Here is a 22,171-nt window from a genome sequence, read left to right on the forward strand (position 1 = left end):
GTAGTATCTGAGCATCTTCCAGTAGTGCATTAAGCGATGAGGGGAAGAGTGACTATAATATAGTGTTTTGTTTTTGTTTTTAAATGTGTACATAAATGCTATATGTTTATGGTCCAGAAAACAAGGTCAAAGAAGTGTCCCTAGCACTTGGGGGTAGAAGACTGATGATCCTTAGTTCGTGCAAGCGTTCATTCCGCAGCCTCAGAATGGTCTTGTGAAAGCTCCATCTCCTCCACAGAAAAGCTTTGCACCCTTGTGATAGAAAGTTCCATTGTGCCTACTGAGCGGAGTTACCGAGTCTATTCCTCATCCCAGAGCTTTAGGTGATCTTTTAGATATTCTGGGCTCAGGCCATTAAAACACCTTGAAGGTAAAACTTAAGATGTTGAATTTGACTCTATATCCAATGGGAAGCCAGTGTAAAAAATGGAAAACAGGCATGATGTGCTCACAGTAACCTGCGTTGCTGAGGAGATGCACTGCTACTAGAGGGAGTATCCTAACGGCTTATGACTTCATGCCCAGCTATACTGAAGACCTCCAGGCAAGAGGTGAGGAATGCATGTATTATCGAGGCCAGGTCATCATCCACCAAGGTGGAACAGAGTCTCCTTCCCATCTGGAAATGGTAGAAAACATTACTTGCGGACACTGCTGCGTGTAATGTGAAATCCAGGAGAACTCCCAAGCTATGGGCTGAATTGACCAACTGTGGATATAAACCTTCAGCCAAAGGAGACTGGACCATGGCCACAAACTCTCAAAGTGCTTTCCTCCGCCAAGCAAAATAACCTCCATCTTGCTCACCTTCAACCAGCTGTCTTTCATCCATGAGCTGATCACATCCAAGGACTGTGTACTGTTCGTGTAGCTTTGCGCCGCCTGTTTTGGGCTTGTGCCTAGGTAATAGTTTTAAGCAATAGGCAAGTAGATGATGTTTGGTGACCAATTTCCTGTGTCTGTTCTTCTGTTTTCTTGGGTGGTGAACTGCAATCAGAAAGTAGCGGGTTGTGTAGAGGGATGCGCCAAGCACAGCAAAGGTTGTCTAGTTCACCAAATGCCATGGAAAGGACAGTTTAGTTTTCTTAATTTCGTGAAGACCCTCAGAGCACGATACATCTGACATACAGTACTCCATCCTTCTTCATATTTAAGTCCTCATCCCCTTGTCTTCTTTCACAAAATGTTAAGCCAATTAACTAGCAATTCTGCTAAACATCCTTAGCTTTATATTTCTAGTGGTTACACAAATGTATAAATTCTTCAGTTTTTTTTTTTTAAACTCTGCCCATCAAAAAGGAGGGACACTTTCAGTTCAAGAAAAAAAAAGTTATGCTTTTTAAGCTCTTTCCATGTTTACAAAACTGCCATAATTAAAAAGCAAGTAGAAAAACATTCGTAAAAAATAGTATGGATGCCAGAACAACAAAATGTCATGGTAAAATATCAGCAGACTTTCTGCACGTATGTAGAATGAGGCATTGGTTGTGATTCATACTTAAAGCTGAGTTCTATTTTCACATTAAGGGGTGATGTCTACACTACAGTGTTTGGTCGACAAATGTTATGCTGTTTAATTAAAGAGCTTTAATTAAACCTCTATTCCATGTCCATGTTACGCTCCTTGTGTCGGCAGAGTGCATCCACACTAGCAGCTCTTGCATCGACAGAGAGCAGTGCACGGTGGATAGCTATCCCACTGTACAACTGGCCACATGATGCTTTGGGAAGGGTTTGCAATGCCTCATGGGTAGGGCCCTACCAAATTCACAGCCATGAAAAACACATAATGGACTGTGAATCATAGAATATCAGGTTTGGAAGGGACCTCAAGAGGTTAACTAGTCCAACCCCCTGCTCAAAGCAGGACTAATTCCCAACTATTTTTTTTTTTTTTTTGTTGGTCTCAGATCTCTAAATGGCCCCCTCAAGGATTGAACTCACAACCCTGGGTTTAGCAGGCCAATGCTCAAACCACTGAGCTATCCCTCCCCCAAATCTGGTCTTCCTCCATGAAATCTGGTCTTTTGTGTGCTTTTACCCTATATTATATTGATTCCACGGGCGAGACCAGTAATTCTCAAATGGGGGGTCCTGACCGAAAAGGGAGTTGCAGGGGGATTACAAGGTTATTTTAGGGGGGCTGCAGTATTGCCACCATTATTTCTGCACTGCCTTCAGAACTAGGTGGCCAGAGAATTGAGGCTGTTAGCCAGGCACCCAGCTCTGAAGGCAACACTTCACCAGCAGCAGCGCAGAAGTAAGGGTAGCAATATCATATATGCCTCTCTTGCTTCTGTTGCTGCCTTCAGAAGCGGATGGCCGGAGAGTGGCGGCTGCTGACTGAGGTCCCAGCTCTGCAGGCAGCAGCACAGAAGTAAGAATGGCAATACCATACCATGCCATATTTACTTCTGCACTGCTGCTGGTGGCGGCTTTGCCTTCAGAGCAGGGCTCCTGGCCAACAGCTGCCACTCTTCTGCCACCCAGCTCTGAAGGCAGCTGTGCAGAAGTACTGCAACCCTCCCTACAATAATCTTGTGACCCCTCCGCCCCAACTTCTTTTTGGGTTAGGATCCCTACAATTACAACACCATGAAATTTCACATTTAAATAGCTGAAATCATGAGGGCCCTACTCATGGGGCAGGTATAGCATCACATGATGCAGGTTTCTCAATCCCACTTTTCCATGGGCATCCTACTAGATTGCCAGCCGCTTTTCAACTGAAGTGTGTGGGGGGGATGGGGGGGTGGGAGAGAAGAAGCGGCAGTGAGAGAGACAGGGCGTTTGTGTGTGTGAGGGGAGAGAGTGTGCGTGCTGGGGTAGTTTGTGAGAGAGTGGGGGGAGTGTGTACGAGAGAGAGATGGGGTGTGTGTTGGGGGAGAGAGAGTGTCAGCATGCTGTCTCTATGTTCAGACAGCTGCCCAGAAGCAACCAGTTCTGAGGGAGGGGACACCATCAAGATCAGCCCTCACCTCCCTCCCTGACTCACTCTCTCTCTCTCTCTCTCTCGCTCTTACACACACACACTTACACTTGCCTGCCTGCCTCCCTTTGTGTTTGTAGTGCAGGAGAGAGCAGCATTCCACCTTAATGGTTTGCTCTCTGCTGCCAGAGCTGAGTGGCATGCTCAGCTCTCAGAACTTCCTGGAGCTTTGAAAGGGAAGGGGTGCATGCCTGTGTAGCAGGAATGCAGGGCAGCAGAGCAGTCACAGCGGGTATTGTGGGCTACTAGGGGAGGCCAGTTATGGCGATATAATGAGTGGCAGTGCCTACCCTGATGCTTTGTCACTTTAAGTTTGCTGCAAAAAGCTTTATGCCTCTTGTCAACGTGGTTTTATTTTTATCAAAACAGAGCAGTTTTGTCACCAAAAGTGGCAGAGCCATTGCAACTCCACTGTTTTGCTGCCAAAAGTGGCCTTTTCCCACCAAAATTCTGTAGTGTAGACAAGGTCTAAAACAAAGATTTCAACATCTGTTTTGTATGAAAAATACAGTGCATCTTCCTGAAATTTACGGCACTTACTCCAAGTACACAATTAATTTAAGAATTTACAAGTAAATGTTAGTCTATGAATTAAAAACTGGGTCCTTTTAGAAATTTGGCATCTGTCTCTTCTTTGTCCTGAGTGAACTTACAAATGGAACAACACAGATACTTCAAATTTCCATGCAGTTAAAACTGAAATCTCGTGCACAGGCTATGTTTGAAGATATTAAATTGTAATTCTCTATATAACAGATGTTGTATCTAACTGTTATTCCTACATAATCCTAACAAACACACACAGGTCAACGCCTAGATAACACTTAAGTGGGCCTACTGTGACAGAGGTAACTCACCCAACCACCAGTTCCTCTACAATTAGTTTGCACACAGCAATTCTATTAGTTGTTATGGCTCAGTGGTATGAGGGAGCCATCCCACTGAGGGAACACTGTCAAGAGTTGGCATAAGTAGATTAACTGGCCCAACTGTCACTGCTCTTTAAAGATAGTGTGACCGTGCACTAGTTTAGGCATCAGTGTTTAAAACGCTCCTGGTAGCAGTGCCACTGATCACAACAGGACATAATGGAATGCAAGAGCTGGACTCTTCCTGCCCCATTTCACATAGCAATGGTCTCAGTTATACAGCCCCCTCCCACCCAGTAAATGGCAAAATTAAGGGCCAGAGTCACTAATACTCTTCAGCTGCTTTGCTCTACTCTGGTGACACAAAGCAATTGTGAGCTCAATTTAATTGGCTGGTGCTTTCTGGCTGCTTTCACTGTTTTGGGGTACCAGTGAACCTCTCCTTAAAAATGAAACTTAATGCTACGTATCTATAAATTATCAGAATTATTGCATGGTATTGCAACTCTTTGGGCTCCTTGTTCAGTGTTTGCAGGTGAAATTTAAAATAAGAATTAAAAAAAAACGAAGGAAATACTCAGAGGAAAAACTACGTTAAAATGGAGTTAAGGTTGAGAGTACACTTAAGTTAAGACTCTCAAACAACTCTGGAATGATGTCATGAGAGAAAAATACATATGAAACAAATGAAATGGATCTTTAATCTAATCTGGGACCAAAAACACTAAACTGCATTAATCATAATTATACGATTATTGCACGCTAATCATTACTACAGGACCTACTTAAGGTAGTCTAGGTGCCTAGACTGTGAGTTTCTTATCTTGATATGTTTGAATTTTTTAAGAATAAAACTTAATCCTGAATTTCCAGGTTTTCAGATAATGACAACATGCCTGTGATTTTTATACCTTTAAGCTAATGATATATACTCTCAATCCCTAACTCCATTTTAACAGTTTTTTTGTTTGGAAATATATTTCTGTCATTCCTTGCTAGCTAGAAATTTAGGGCCCAATCCTGCACTATTTATGTTAATGGGTGTTTTGTCATTGACTTTTATGGGAGCAGGATTGGATCCTCAATTAGTATAGTAGTCAAACTAACACTGAAATGTAATACTGTAGGGTTGTAAAATAATTTTACATTTTTAGACCGTAAAAGCAGTCTTTTTCTGATTCTCCAATGCTTGAATCTACTTCATCATAGATTTTCTATTTTCCACTAAATTTACAGCCAAGCTATGAATGCATCTCTTTTAGCCAGTATCATATTTTTAAAAGATACATAAGATTACAGTCTTTCCCATGAATAAGAGTTGAAAATCCATTATATTTTAAATTTCAATGGTTATTCTTTACAGGTCCCATATATCACCCAAACAACACTACCAATATAAAAACAGATAGTGTGAAATCCCTCTTGAACATTTTGTTTATTTTCAAGACACTGTGTATTAGGGTTAGAAATGACTAGTATTGTGTCTAGGTCCCAGACTACCCAATTACTGCAGTTTTGAGCACTGTCAATAATGGGATCTTAGCAAGCTTCATACAATCAACAGGGGTGAAATTCAACTTCAGAATTGCTTTCAAGTCAAGTGTACATGAACATGGTACTATCAAGGAAAATTCTATTTAAACATGCTTCCTGAAAGATCAATTGCAGTTAGTAGTTCTACAGCTGTTGCTTATGAGACAATTATTCTTCCAAAGCTACCAAGACAAAATGGCACACTTATCCTTTAGACTAGTTACTATAAACTGATGTGCAGGGGTAAAGGCCACAGATCTAAAGTTCTCAAAATTAAATTTTGTTGAGTGTTAATAAAAAAATTAACCTTTTACTCCGAAATAGCCAATCTGGCATTAAATTACATTCACCATAACACCGAGTAAAATGTATTTAATCACAAATCTAGTACATGGTCTCTGCATCTGGAAAACCAAGTCTAGAACAGGTAAATTAAATGAGTCTCAAGAGGTTGAACTTTTCAGTCTATTAGCACAACAATATGCTGCCACATGAAAAACAACTCCTCTTTCTGTGGTATCAGTCAAGTCAATCCTCTCTGACCGTTGAAGGAGCAGCACTGACTAATACTGGAGGGAATCATGAATCAATTGTATTTGCTAGAAGGAATTCTGCCACAACATTCAGACAAATCAGGGATGGGAAAACTACATGGAAGAGGGGAGCAAATCAGCAGGGAGTCCTAGAAGGACAAAAAAATTAATGCAATACATTTCTAAATAACTCATGTATTCTTGTACTGCTTTATTGGCAGAAACTTGCAGAGATTTATAAGAACATTTTCACTGGTTCTACTCTTTCAGAATCTTGTAAAACTACTAGGTTTTGTAAAAATGTCTACTGAAAGTGACTCAGGAATCCATTCTGGCTTTAGGTGAAGTCAGTCAAATTTCACAGTGAGGTTACTACACTTAAATGTTGTGGACACAGCACAACTTGAGCAAAGTCAGTGAGGTGGGGAGAAAGGTATTGGGAGTATGCCCTCATTAATACATGCTTAATCCTGTTTTTTTTTTTATTAAAAGATTAATGCAACTGTTATACAACAAAATATGAAACTGCTTTCTGTGGACCAGACTGTGCTTGGCCCCTACACAGGTACTTAAGGGGCAGTGGGCTAACTAGAAAACTTTGTCCCTCCGTTGTGCAGCCCGCATTAGGCCCAAGCACAACTGCAGTCAACTCAGTAGAGCATAGGGATAGCTTCCTTCCTGCTCTGATGGGTGTGGTTAAGCTGAATGCCACAAAGAAGCATAGAAGCAAACACTACCTTCCTGGCATGCAGGTGGAATTCTGAGGCAGAGTTTCCCCAAAACTTTCCTCCTTAATACTGGGCTGTGCCTAAATGGCACAACTGAGCTTTATATTATATAGAGAAAGAAAAAAGTTACCTATTATCCAGCATAAACTTATTCTTCCATTCACAAAACACCAAGATAAGTGCTAAAAAGTTTAGTGTGTCATTTTTCATTAGTATTCTCTATGTTGCACAGTATTTTGCAGACAAAGATTAATGTTTACTTTAAATCAGGGGTCGGCAACCTTTCAGAAGTGGTGTGCCAAGGCTTCATTTATTCACTCTAATTTAAGATTTCGTGTGCCAGTAATACATTTAAATGTTTTTAGAAGGTCTCTTTCTATAAGTCTATAGTATATAAAGAAACTATTGTTGTATGTAAAGTAAATAAGGTTTTTAAAATATTTAAGAAGCTTCATTTAAAATTAAATTAAAATGCAGAGCCCCTGGGACTGTTGGCCAGGACCCAGGCAGCATGAGTGCCACTGAAAATTAGCTTGTGTGCTGCCTTCGGCACGTGTGCCATAGGTTGCCTACCCCTGCTTTAAATGTTAACCATTTTATTTTCATCTTTACATTGTACTGTTATGACCTGAGAATTCTACTGTATCTGTAAAAAAAGGAAGTAATCACTGAAATAGGAACCAAAGCCAAAATATAAAAGTTCACAGTTTTCACTATTTTCTCCATCATGTCTCTAGCATGCTAATAATTCACGAAACTAAAAACTAAGATGTAAATACTTCACCTCTTTGCCCTACAGATGTCAATTAATGTCCATCTACGTTTAAGGTTAAGAAATTCTAGTTATTGGAAAATGAAGTCTCATTTATACATGTGCATCTTTGAACAAGAAAATTAAAACAGTGCACACACTTCCTCAAACTCTTCTGTGGGTGGCGAAAACAGGACACAAGAGCTCCCTCTTTTTCAGGACCCAAGAATGCCTGCAGGAGACATCCAACTCCAGCCACAGAAATGTCACCTCCCAGGGGATTAACCATTGCTTTTTAAAATAAATTTTAAAAAAAATCAGCCGCGATCGCGATCAGCAATAGCGCTGCAGCTTCAGTCTTTGGCAGCAATTCGGCGGCGGGTCCTTCGCTCCGAGAAGGAATGAGGGACCCGCCACCGAATTGCCGCCAAAGAGCTGGATGTGCCGCCCCCCCCTCCCTTGACCGCCCCAACCACCTGCTTGCTGGGCTGGTGCCTGGAGCCGGCCCTGGCTTGAGGACAGGAGGAACTGTTGAGTTTCTCTACACAGCAATGCAGGAATTGCCGCTTCAGTCTTGAGAAAAAGGTTGGAGTTGAAGGGGAAAGACAATTCTACTTACAGAAGTGTATATTTTCAACTAACAAATCAAATAATCTAAGAAGCAGAAACTTGAGATAGAAGCTACAGCAGCTGGAGGTATGGAGCATAAATAACTGATTTTAGGAGGAAATCAACCTGATAAAACATTTCCATCTATTGATTTATATTTTGAAGATAGTCCCACAAGGAAAAGATATAGCAACTTTTTTTAAATGCTTATATGGGCTATAACATCCAATAGGGTTAAAAAGATATTATCTACAACATGTTTCACTAGTTTAAGTGTTCACATAGACACAAACAGTAAGCAAGAAAAGCTTAAATAAATATAAAGATATATTCTTCATACTAAGTGTACACACTGTTTGAGGCTTTTAAACTAGGCCTTTTTTAAGTTATATGTAGCCCCCCAAAAAATTATTGAAATTTTGACAAAAAAGTAAAAAATTACTTGCCTCTACCTCCAAAACTGCTGGATCAAGGTTGCCTCTGCTCTTAAAGGAGACCTGCAAAGGAAAAAAAACATTGGGCTTGTGCCCTACTTTGCTTCTTTAGGATGTTTAAAAGAGGTGTGATGGTTTGGTATTTTTTCTGCTTATTTACACTCGAGATTCATGTCCTGTCTAGTCAGGAAGACACCTTGATGAACGGAGAACTAATTACAAGACAACATCACAAGAACCAAGAGGGAAAACTTAGCAATTGAAAGGGAAAGCGACTGTTACACTGTTTAAATTTTGTTTTCTTAACATACTTCACTTCAATGTCTAATTAACAATTTGGAGAAAGGATGTTGTGTTCAAGTTCCAATATCCCCATGCCTTCGATTGAGTTGTGAGAGCTACCATTATGCATCTTCCGAAACATGCTCTAAGTCCTCTAGAAAAACCAGGGGAAACCAGTGAGAACATTTGATATTTCTAAGGTAAAAAGCAAGCAGAAAATAAATATTTAAAATCACGTTCAGGCCCTCTTTATACATAAAGCAACAAGAAAGAGTACAAGCCCAATTTTAAATATCCTTTGCAGGTTACCTTCAATCAAAACATGATAATGGGAGACAAAGGAAGAAACAGGACATGGTTGACTAAAGGCACCCAAACTGCATATTCTCACTGTTCACTAACCTTTCTTTGAAAAAAGAGAAAAGTTTGCATATATGTACTGGAGATAACCAAGAAAAACTTCAAGATCAGTTTCCCTGAAATATAGCAAAAAGTTTCATTTCTGGTCTCTAAGAGCAAGCTGCCAATTTTTGGACTAAAATGGAAAGTCAAGCTAAAGTTATAGAATGGTGGTAAAAGTAGGGGTTATAAGAAGATAGCTGCAACCTTAACTATGGAGTTATTTCTGGTGCCTCAATAATTCATTAAAAACACTGATCATATACCCTTGCACAAGAAGTATAATGCTAAAGCATCAGTGTTCGTCAAACAGATGCCGCTAAAATGTGTCTTAGAAGATCTGACTCTTAGTAGCAAAAAAATTAAGTGGCTGTCTTAACTGCACATTAAGAATTTTAGTTATCCTGAAAACAAGTTTATTACAACATGACAGAGAAATTTCGTACAGGAATCCCGTAGAAAAATGCTTTAAGAAAAGTCCCTAGTACTGCTTCCATACACTTATATTAATAAAAATAGAGAATGAGGGCATGAAATGTAATTACGCCTAGGGAAATAAGGGAAAAGAAAAAAACCCAAAAAAGTATGAGCAGGGAGAATGAAAAGGAATTTTAAGGAAACAAAAATACGATTTTCTTTTATTCCATCTCTACTTCATTGCAACTAACTTCCACAATAGCAGGAAATAAAACCAAACTAACTGATTGTTTACTCAGAACAGTTTAATTTCTAGTTAAATTCTGAAAAGTGCAATGTTCTAAGCTAATATAAAGCCATTTTGTCTCAAAAAGCTAGGGTTGAAAACACTTGTAGAAATTATACAACGTATTTCCCCCTCTCTTTGGGGAAATGGTACATTGATCCTGGAACAAGAGAGGGACTTGCTCTTTCTGGTTTATCCAGGTGCTAATATAGTGGTATCTGAGAATCTCTCAAGTATTCAAAAATAGAAAAAAAAATCCCTTTTGTCCTTCCCAGCCTGTAGGAAAATTTACTTGATTAGTTTATAGGGTTTATGGGAGGGGGTTATTATTATTATTACTTGGTTTGAGAGAGTGGTTGAGTGTCACTGTGTGTCTATGTATGAGTGAAAAATGTATTGTGGCAAAGCTAAGCCAAATAAAAGAGCTTTGCATTTAAATCTGAAAGTGATGACATCCAAGGGTTATTTTAGTTAGAGCTGTACTACCAAATACAGAAATATATTCATATTACAATTTCATCAAGAAGCACTAGGCCGAGAAGCTAGATCAAAAGTTTGATGAATTTTAACCTTTCAAAAATACTGCATAAAACCAGTATAAAAAGAGGGAACAAGTACAATTTTTTAGAAAATTCTGTGCAAGTTACCTTTAGAAAAACTCAGTTTAAAAAACAAATCACTTCTGTCACAAAATATTTTACCTATCATCATTACTAGTAACCCTTAAGATTCCTATAACTGAAATAGATTAGAGCAGGGAAAAAACCCTCATTTTTATTCCAGTTTCTTTGCTTTGTGTTTTTGATACCACTTACTGTTTGTTCAAGTATTTCACACATTGAAGGAGAGAAAAACACTTAAAAAATACGAAAAAGTGATTGTGAACCCCAAAGTTAGTATTCGGACACAAAGGCAGGTGTAGTAGATGAATCTACTTTTAAGTCTTTGAGACTAATTGATTTCAAAGACCAAGAGGTGGTAGTTACACAACTGTATAAATTAAGCAAGTGGTTGTGAATATCTTGATAGTTTCCAAATCTGAAGATCAGCAAATTACTTATTTTCTTTCATAGAGACTGCACTTATTTATATGAACACAACACCATAATACTTGTATGCTTCACATACATTAATTTAGCCACCCCACCCTATTGTAGTAGAGAAGTGTCTCTTTTTACATATAGGAAACTGAGGCAGAAAGACTGACTAAAGCATTGGCATAGGAATTCTGTGCCATAGCTCAGAACTGAACCAAGATATCCTGAATTCCAGTTCACTGTCTTAACAGAACATCTTTCCTTCTATTAATGAGTAATTTATTTTAAAAATTACTTTTTTAAATGAGAAAGTCAGGGAGTCCTGAAGAGATTTGCTACAACAGCACACACAACTACTAGACCATATACTGAAAGTTCTCTCTCTACAAACCCTCTGGTCTCTTAAGAAGAGACATCATTAGTAAGGAATACACTTAAAACGATTAATCCTACAGAGTACCCAAATCATAGAATACTATTACATATCAGCTCTGTGAGAAAATTGTCAGTCAAAAAAATTCACTAGAGATGTATTCAAACTACATAACAATGATGCTGGTAAGTAAATGAACAGTATAAAAAGCTTCCTGCCACTTTGCTGCTCTCACCATTTCTTACATATGGAGCTGGTATAAGGTTTAAAGTGAAAAATACTCTAACAGAATCTCTATGCCGAACTGCCCATATTAAATATTTGAAACTCAGGCTGAATTTTATAAAGCTTTCCCATTAAATGATCAACGCTTCTTAACATCTAACAAGTCACAGTATTATAAATTATTTTGCATGAGAAAGTAACTATAGCTATTGTGCTAATCCACTTAAGTATCTGATATGGGTAACATTTGTGCTTAGCTACCGGAACATTCAGGAATGCACAATATTCAGGAAAAAGCTTTCAGAGTAAGCTAAATTCTCTGCAAGGTGTACATACTGTAGGAATACTACTTACCTGTAATTTTTTTTTGAAGATAGGAGTTAAAAATATATCCCAATCTTGTGTTCCTACTCATGAATATGATCAAATCTGGAACGAACAGTAGCAAAATCTGACCCACTAAATTGTCTAAGCAGATGAACGCCAGCCTCATGCATCTATGTTGTTTTGATCAAATTTTAAAAAGGGCTTAGTAAATAAATATTTCTCAATTTTGGTGGGGAAGGAACATAAATCTACTTTAGGGCATGGCTACACTTGCAGATGTAGCGTGCTTTGAGTTAAACCAGCCTTTGTAGAGCGCAGTAGGGAAAGCGCTGCAATCTGTTCACACTGACAGCTGTAAATGCACTGGCATGGCCACATTAGCAGCTCTTGCAACAGCCACAGAGAGCAGTGCATTGTGGTAGCTATCCCAGCATGCAAGTGGCTGCAACGTGCTTTTCAAATGGGGGGGATGGAGTGTGTTGAGTGTATGTGGGGGGAGAGAATGGGTATTTAAGAGCGGAGAGCATGTCAGCATGCGGTCTTGTAAATTCAGAAAGCAGCAGACCCCCTTCACCCCTCCCTCCCGCTCTCTCTCTCTCATGCACACACACACCATTCCACAGTAATAGTTGCTTTGTCTTGGAGCAGATAAGCATGCTGGCTGGAGCTTTCAAAGGGCATATCCGCATTCCTGCAGCGATTACAAAACAATGACAAGAGTGGCCACTTGACTTAAGGAGATTATGGAATGGTTCCGGAGGCTGATCAGAGTGCAGTAATGCACCACCTCATTCACACTGAAGCCTGGGCGTTTCAGCCAATGCACACCAAGCATTAATCTTCTCGCCGAGGTGGAGTACCAGAAGCACTCTAGCCCTGGAGTCAGAGCGCTCTACGTGCCTTGCCAGTGTGGACGGGTAGTGAGCTAGGGCGCTCGGGGCTGCTTTAATGCGCTCTAACTTGCAAGTGTAGCCAAGCCCTCAGTCATTATGTACAGAGAAGAATCAGGCATACAGTTTGTCTTCTCCAAATACAACAGTTACAACAGATCTGACAACGAGAAATGAATCATGCAGGTATGTTCCTGGAAGAACAAAGCACTCAAATACTGAAGACTTGTCTTCTGGAAGAAAGATACCCTAGACAGTGAACAAGAACATTTAAATAAAAATGTTTAAAAAGTAGGCTAGTCTCAATCAAGTAAACATACACTGTACAACTTGAGAGGAGACAGGAGGGGAATAAATGAGTTGAGTCATTGGACCATTACAATTCTCTTTTTAAAAGCATGTCACTGATAAACCAAAACTGGATTAATGTCATGACACAAAATGTGTACAGTAACACACATTTGTTTCATAAATATAAATAGAAAACTATACAGTAGATCTGTAAATCTGCTGGATGGGAAGTGATGGAAGTCTGGCTACCATTGCTGGCATTACTCTACCTAAATGAACCTTGAAGGTGAACAGGATCTTTAAGCGCAAATGATGCTAAAAAATAAGAATGAAAAAAATCAGTCAGACGTATTTTTAGATGCAGTTTGATGGAAGATAGGCCAGATGAAACCTATTTGCTGATGTAAACCTATTTGCTGGATTAACTGTTTGTTTCCCTTCCAGTCTATTTTACATCCAGATTTTTGGAGGGCATCTCTGAAATGGTGATGAGGGTATGAGAACTATATTAGAGTAATTAGCCACAATGTCACTGTAACACCATGTTTGGGAAAAGATTTCAAATGCATACACATACCGCAACTTTTTGTAACTATGTAGTGTGGATGAACCACCAAAATGTGAAACTCGCTTGTACGACAAAGGACAAACTGAAAGCACTATCACCTGAAAAAATAAAGTAAGGAGATATAAAATTTGACCTAACAAATTTCCTGACTTTAATATTTTAAAATGCAGTAATCCCGACAAGATGACCTGCAAAGGAAAATAACTGTTGGAATCCTATTTTGCCTCTATTATGCTTTAAAAAAGTATAAATATACCTTCCCCACCACAAGAGTTATTTTCTGCTTACTTTTACATGATAAATATGAACTCTTGTCTTTTGCTTATTTTTACATTATGAAGTCATCCCCGTCCCCCCGGAAGTCTCTATAAAAGAACAGTATTGGGACAATATCACAAAAAAGATTAAATACTGAAGTATGAGCAATTTTTAGATGTTAAAACGTTTTGTTTGTTTTAGTTTAACAACTATTTAACTCAAACCCCTAACAAGGAAAAGTTGTATTTTATAGTTTCAAAACACTACTTCTCTGACAAATGAGAAAAGTTCTCACTCCAATTCTCTAAGCCTCCAAGTATGCCAACATATAAACATGGATAATAAAATTTTATAATCCTGATATTTAAGGAAAGAAGAATACTTTAAAGTTTTCCACAAAACCCCCTTCCCTCCCCCAGGGAAGTGTCTCAGTGTCGGGGCAAGGGGTTGGGGCATCGGAGAGGGTTTGCGGTGTTGACTCTGGGAGGGAGTTTGGGTGTGGGAGAGGACTCAGTTTCGGGGATTGGAGTGCGGGAGGGGGTGTGGGCTCCGGGCAGAGCTTACCTGAGACAGCTCCCTGGAAGTGGTGACATCTCCCCCTGGGTCCGGCCAATAGGAGCTGCAGAGCAGGCACTCATGGCGGTGGCAGCACGCAGAGCCCCCCTGGCCGTCCCTGTGCCTAGGACCTAGAGCGAGTTGTCGCCACTTCCAGGGAGCTGCGCAGAGCCAAGTAGGGAGCCTGGCAGCGCTGCACCAACCAGATGCCTGGCAAGCAACCCCAAAACATCGGGACAAATGGCGTCCCGATCGTACATCGGTCGGGATGTGGGACAAAGAGTTAAATATTGGGACGTCTGGTCACCTTAATTGCTGGATGCAGTACAACTGTTCTGTTAGAACAGACACATAGTCAATAGGTGCAGGTACATTGTGAAACATGTTCCACAGGACCCAACCACACAACACACTGTTCAGAATGCTAAGTATTTGTATCACTGATTTAATGCAGACAAGATTTGAGCCTGAGTAGGCCACAAAAATCAGACTCATTAACTATGATGGTGCAAGGGGTACACGGCAGACTGAAAACCTCTGCCACTAAAGCAAGTTCCAGGACAAACTTTCATGACATAAAGGAAGAATCCTCCAGAAAGTATTTGAGAATAGAGCATCACTCCTGATGTACACCTCTTGTAGTGATGCACATCTTCAGCTCTGATCATGAAAAGATGTGCTGGATTTTTCATTAAGTTGTGTGTAAATCTTTTAAACATGACAATTTACAGAAGTTAGTCTCAAAGATGGACTATTTCAAGGAGGAGGCCAAACTTCAGTTTCTAGGTACATTTTACATTCTAAAGATTTTTGTCTGTTAGAATTGAAAGAAATTTAAGATCACATCTCTAAAATTTCCCCAGAGCTACTTTTTTCAGGCTTCTACAACATCAGATTTAAAAAGTGAAGCCTACAATTTCACACCGAGCTTTCAGACAATTTAAAAACCAAATTCAGGGCAATTCTAGGGAGGGGTGTAGATATAAAAAAAAATGCAGAAAATGTTTTGGCTTGCTCACTTTAACTGGTATTTTACCAACTTGAAGATGAAAATAATATTGGATCTCAGTGGAAAGTTTATATTCTGTGAAGCTGCATCCCTGATGCTGCCACCCATCTGGATTCCAGTGGGGTGGCAGCATCCCATCTCTGCTCCCCCAGTGCATCCTGACTCAACAGCCCTCTTACCCTATCTGCTCCCCAACTACTGTTCATGCTAGAAAATAGAGTAATTTGCCCAAGAAGCAAAATTTCCAGCTCCACTGGGGAGGCAACTTCCTAAGGATCACCACAAAGTGAAGCCTATCTCTAAGGAGCCTTACAAGACTAGATAGGAATCCATGTGGCAAACTGTAGCACATATCCAAACATGGTGGGAAAATTTACAGGGGTGGTTAAGACCACCAGGGAAGGCATGGGTTTCATACATGCTCAGGGCTGAGGATGTCTTCTGGTGACAGCAACAAACACTCTACAAAAAGGAGGAATATTTTTCCAATCTTAAGCTTAACATGCTTAAAATTGGGAATACTTTCTACACCGAGGAAAGGCTTCTTCTCCACTATATTCCACATAATTCCATTTCCCTTCACAGCCTCCATACATACTGATGTGCAAAAAGTCTATAGCAGAGAAGCTCTACTGCAGTGACCGGTGCCACAAGTACTCCTGTTCTTCTTTCAACCTTATTATGACGATTCAACATTGGTTCAAACAGGGCTGCTCTCTTCCAGACATAATATCTACTATATATCAAGGCTATTTAAGTTTTTGCTGATAATTAAGAGGGATTTTCACTCATTACATATGAAAACCCACAATGCACACCTCAAAAATCTTATTCAAATGCACAACCTTAACTCCAAGCTAAGAAGAGTTTAGGAAGAAATTAACCATTACATAGTAAAAAAATAAGAATTAGTCAAGTATCTGCAGATAACAAAAATCAGTTATATGAAATCATGTATTCGACTGAAATTGAGGCATGTACAATATTAGTAAACAACTTACAAAAAATGAAATAATGCATTCATCTAGGACAACCCACAATCAAGAGAGATGAATCAATTTCATCTGAAGCTAAATGTTATACTGACCCATTCCAATTCATTACAAATTCAGCTTCCTTACTTGTCTGTAGTACTTGAGAGGAAATTGGGAGAGCAACTAAAGAAACCACACGGAGATCACTTTATGTTGAAGATGTCAGTCTACAAAATACCAGTTCAACCAAAATCCTAGGTCATACTATCCATTTTCCCCACAAAAAACTCTGCTTTTCCCATTTTTAATAACTATTTGTATATTCACTTTAGTCATGCAAAAAGTTTGACTTCTAATAGTTATCCCAGTATGTTCTCTGAAATGTATCGATCACTTATATTCCCAACAAAACACTTATCAAAAGATGAAAACCATAGCAAACGTATACATCTTACATCTTCTATTAAAAGCACTGTCTTTAGGTAAGTCATTTTAAAGTTTCTTTATATATCTTACAAACATCAACTAAGATTATTAAAACATTTTTCAAATCCAGTTGGCTTTTCACCAATTATGCTTTTTGTCTGCTTTCTGCATTTTATTTGGCGTGGACATCAAAACCAGACTGGTTAGTTTTGAAGTGCATCATTCACTAACATAATGCTGTGCTTAGCTTTCAAACACTACCGGAGAATGTTTCAAAGCCTCATAAAACATTGCTACTGACACTAGGTTTGTAAAACTAATTTACAAATGGCAAGTCTAAAATTATGTGATGCCATACTTTTATTTAAAAGTATAAACCACACATGAATACATACAGAAAGCAATGAAGAGTATAAAATATGCATTTTGGTATTTCTAAAAGAATCTCATTCAGCAAAAAATAAATATAAAAGCAACCAGCATTTGGCTAGGCATATCTTTTGAAAGTTTCCTAGATTAAGATGAGATGAAACCATTATGATCATCTAGTCGGATTTAGCATTTTCACCTATTTTCACCATATTCCTGCATCCGGACTATAATTTATGGCTGAATTACACTTTATTTTTTTTAAGAAAGACATCCAATTTGATTAGAACACTTCAAGTGATGGAGAATTCCCTATATCTCATTAAGCTGTTCCAGTGGTTAATCATGCTCTCAAAGATTTTAATCTTTCTTTCAAATTTGAATGTGTCTAGCTTCAACTACCAGCCACTAGATCTTATTATGCTAAATTGGAGAACTCTCTAAAATCAGAAATCTTTTCCTCAATGAGGTATTTATAGACAGCGATCAAGTCATCTTTTAAAACTTCTCTCGGCTAAAACTAAATAGTTTCTTAAGTCTCTCTGTAAGGCAGGCTTACCAGACAGTAGTCATTCTTGTTACTCTATTCTGAATGCTTTCCTATTTTTCAAAGTCCTTTACAAAGTCTGAACACCAGAAGCAGACACATTACAGTAATAGTCTCTCCAATGCTACATATATTTTAATACTTTCTGTACTCCTACTCAATATTTCCATTTAAACATCCAAAGATGTGAGCTCTCTTAGCTGCAGCATCACATTGGAGTTTACGTTTATTTGGTTACCCGTCATGATCCCTAAATCTTTCAGGGAGACTGTTTTCCAGGATATAGCACCCCATCCTGTAATTGTGACCTATATTATTGCTTGTTCCTAAGCTCAAAACCTTCCTTTTGGCTATATTAAAATGCAAGTTTGAATGAGCCCTGTTTACAAAGCAACTCATATTACACTGTTCAACTGACTTGTTCTCCTTATTTACCACTCCACCAATTTTTATATCTGTAGCAAAGCTTTTATATTTTCTTTCATATCACTGATAACGAATACACACACACACACACACACACACACACACACACAGAGAATAGCACTGAGCCAAGAATAGATAAATTAGGGTACCATACCAGAAACCCCCTCATTTGACCGATTCCAGTAACAATTCTGCTTTGAGATCCATAAATTAACCAGTTTTTAATCCATTTTGTGTGTGTGCACATTGACTTTGCATAGTACTAATTTTTTTATTAGCATATCATGGAGTAGTAGGCTTTTATAAGAGAGTTGACTTAAGTATATTGTAAGTCAACAGTTACTTTTTAATAAAATTACAATTTTAGTTGATAAAGGTATCAGATTTGTCTGACAAATTGTGTTTTCCATAACCCAGGTATACTGGCATGTTAACAACCCAAAATACATTATTGACTGAATCTCACATCAACTATTCCAAGATTTTGCCCTGGACTGATAGACTAACTAGTCTCTAGTTACTTGGATCAGCCCATTTAAAGAATGGTAGAAGATTTTTGTGAAAAAAAAAAAATTAAAAGTCACTTTCTGAAATATAGATTTATCCTTGTAAAAATTTATCAGCAGCTGTAATTTAAAACTTCTTTAGACACCACACATTAGCTGTTCTAATATGTAATACAAAAACATAAGCTAAGGTGTGATGATTATTCAATTTGTGGGATCTAGTGATAATTCAAACTCCCCAGTCATATTAAGATAAAGAAAAAGTATTTTCCTCTGTAAAATTGTCATTTTAACAGCTATTTCAATTTCTATTCTAATCAATGGAAAATAAGTTAAATCATTGCTTCAGAAAGGATTTTTACTCACTTCCATGCCCTTAGATGAAAGGAAGTGAAATGGAAGATTGGATTTTTTAATGTTTATAACTAAGTAATAGAATTCAGTTCCAACTCATCTTTAAAATATTTGATTTTGTATTTAATGGATATTTAAAAAATTAGAACTTTTGTAAAATGGTCAATGATTTTGTTCAACTTTTTGTCCAGTTCGTGATTAGAAAATCTTGCAGCTAGCTTCATGAAAGGGACTATCTGTCCGGGCAGACTGATTTTTGGGGACTACTAAGTAGACCAGCGGTTCTGAACCAGGGGTACGTGTACCCGTGGTGGTACACAGAGGTCTTCCGGGGGGACATCAACTCATCTGGATATTTGCCTACTTTTACAACAGGCTACGTAAAGCACAAGTGAAGTCAGTACAAACTATAATTTTATACAGACAAAATGAGAAAGTAATCAATTTTTCAGTAATAGTGTGCTGTGACACTTTTGTATTTTTATGTCTGATTTTGTAAGTAAGTAGTTTTTAAATGAGGTGAAACTTGAGGGTACACAAGTCAAATCTGACTCCTGAAAGAGGTATAGGAGTCTGGACAGGCTGAGAACCCCTGAAGCAGACAGTCAAGAATGTTCAGATACAGATTAGTCAAGCTTGATGGATTCTTTAAAGGTTTTTTTCATCCAAACTGCTGAGTAGGCAAGAACCCTTAGATTTCATATGACACACTTATTCTTGCTTGGGCTAGCCACTCTGGGAGAATGCCTTGTTACAACTCAAAGTACTCCAAAAATAAGTTACAAGGGAAGTTGGAAGCATGGCCATAAACTCTTAGACGTAGTGACAAAAGATGACTTGATGCCCTTGTCCTTGCCCACACCATCAGACCTCCAAAGCCATGTGATTTCAAGAAAGGCCCATGCTTCCTTCCCTGGCAACTGACCATTGCTGCTGGGTTCCATCACCTCATCATGAGCCAACAACTAAGACACAAAAAATCCTGTAGCAACCAGGAGACTGGCTAGCTAACAAACTGAAGAAGCTGAGAAGATCACTTTCTATGGCAAGCAATATTCTATAAACGTTTGAAACGTTTTAAGATTGAAGAGTTCAAATGATCATCTTAAGTATACAACTGAACACCTGTAAATCCCCAAAGGACTGCTCCTAAATTGCTCAACAGCAGCTATGACTTAAACTGCTTATTCATAAATGTTACACTTCCATGCTTTGCATTACAGGAGTTTGCATATGAACACTCAGAAATTTTTGGTTTGTTAAGTTGGATTATCAAAGTCCTCCTTATAAAGTGTATGGCTATATCTGTAGCCAGCCATCAAATCAGGGGAGGGAGAGAACCAAAACACTTATTAATGAAAGACGAACAAGGTGGTTTCTTTGGGTTTATAAGTAAGTCTTAGCAAACTCAACTGGAAATTTTTCTCCCCTGCATGTTCCTTGTTTGACCGAACTGTTTGAATACTGAATTGGCTCCCATATTTTGTGTTTTAGAAGTCAACTTATAAACAACCAATTTTTAGATGTTGCATAAAAATTGTTTACTGATGTGAAATTATTGTATTTTAATCTATTTTATTTTAACCTAGTTATTTGGATTTTTTTGGGGCAATATGTTTGTATAGCTTTATTTTAGTTTACAGCTAGGTATAGTTAATAAAAAATACATATAAAATTGGAGCTGTGTGTCATATCAATATTTCTTGAATTAGATGCCTGGGAACTTTAAGAACTAGAGAACTTGTGGGGTAATTAACTAAGGGGGCCTTCTAAAAGAAGGCTCCAATTTGATGTTCTCACAAACACACAAAATTCTTTTCTCCAGCTTTAAAAAAAAAAGAGAGAATAGGGAATCAGGGAACAAAGACTCAGAATACAATACACTCCAGATGTGACAAATTCACTCTAAGTACTCAAGTGTTGATGTACCACTCTAAGGCCTTGTCTATACTACCAAGTTTTGTTGACAGAAGTTACGCTGTTTTAATTAAAGCACTTTAAACAAACCAGTGTTACACGTCCACACTATGCTCGTTGTGTTGGCAGAGCACATCCACATTAATAGCTCTTGCATTAACATAGAGAACAGTGCACTGTGGGTAGTTATCCCATTGTGCAACAGGCCGCAGGGTGCTTTGGGAAGGGTTTGCAATGCCTCATGGGGCAGGTAAAGCATCACATGATGCAGGTTTCGCAATCTCACCATTCCATGGGCATCCTAGTAGATAGCCAGCTGCTTTTCAACTGAAGTGTATGAGGGACAGGTGGGGTGGGAGGGGGAGAGAAGAGTGAGAGATAGGGAGTGTATGTGGGAAGAGGAAGAGAAAAATTGTGTGTTGGGGAAGTGAGAGAGAGATTGTGTGTTGGATTGTATATGAGAGTGTGTGTTCAGGCGATGCAAACTATTTATGGGATGCCTCTTTTTTCTCTGCCCATATTATCAACAAGCTCGCTTTCCTTAATTATATCCTTGCTCCTGATACTGGATTATACATGTGATGGTGGTCCTGCTGTCTTTCTATATCCTCAATAGGACATTCTTGAATCTATGGTAAAAACACAGAAGAAAAAAGGTTACTCACCTTCTCGTGACTTGGTACCTCCTTGTTTGGCAATGTCACAGCAAACAATGAGTACCTACACAGTCTTGCCCTGAATGAATATAAGGCAGGAACTGCTCACAGGCATGGAATATTGTGCACAACTCAAATATGTTTACGTGTAGCCTGGAAGCATGGGCAGTCCACAATCCCCGAGACTACAGGTCACTCAGACGTGCTCCCCACCCTGTGGGCAAGGTATCCATTACCAAAGTGATGGAAGGGAGAGGGGGAAAGAAGGGAACTTCTACACACATGGTCTTGGACTGGTGGATGAGCCAACATCTTGTCCAAGATGCATATCAACTTGTCTAGGAAGTGAAATGGAGGACGACAGAACGACTTGAGCCAAGCCTGCAGAGCCCTGAGCGGTCACATATGTACATGCATCTACTTGACCTAAGAATCTGATGATGATCCTTGAAGGACACATCTGGGAAGTGGCAGAAATGTTCTGGCAGAAGTCAGACTCAGGAACTTCCTGTGGCCAGGATCGATACCCACATGGAAGCAAGCATCCTGTAAGTCAATGGCAGCATACCAGTCTCCCAGATCTAAGGAGAAGATAATTGTAGCCATGAATACCATCCTGCACCTTATCTTCTT

General features: G+C 38.9%; 1 protein-coding gene across 12 annotated transcripts in view; it reads right to left on the reverse strand.

Annotated features, from left to right (window-relative positions):
• The window catches only part of QKI (QKI, KH domain containing RNA binding), a 302,149-nt gene that overhangs the window by 105,005 nt on the left and 174,973 nt on the right, over positions 1 to 22,171 (reverse strand). For 7 of the 12 annotated variants that reach the window (XR_004645072.1, XR_004645073.1, XM_034765256.1 and 4 more), the window contains exon 4: positions 8,459 to 8,509. The exons of 4 other annotated variants lie outside the window; for them this stretch is intronic. Coding sequence is in view for 6 of the 8 variants with exons in the window: in XM_034765256.1 (XP_034621147.1) it covers positions 8,459 to 8,509 (51 nt within the window). In the remaining 2 variants the exon portion in view is untranslated. The remainder of the gene's footprint in view (positions 1 to 8,458; positions 8,510 to 22,171) is intronic. One more of the 12 variants, XM_034765255.1, reaches the window with a different exon arrangement.

The sequence above is a fragment of the Trachemys scripta genome, chromosome 3 (assembly GCF_013100865.1).
Source record: "Trachemys scripta elegans isolate TJP31775 chromosome 3, CAS_Tse_1.0, whole genome shotgun sequence".
NCBI lineage: Eukaryota > Metazoa > Chordata > Testudines > Emydidae > Trachemys > Trachemys scripta.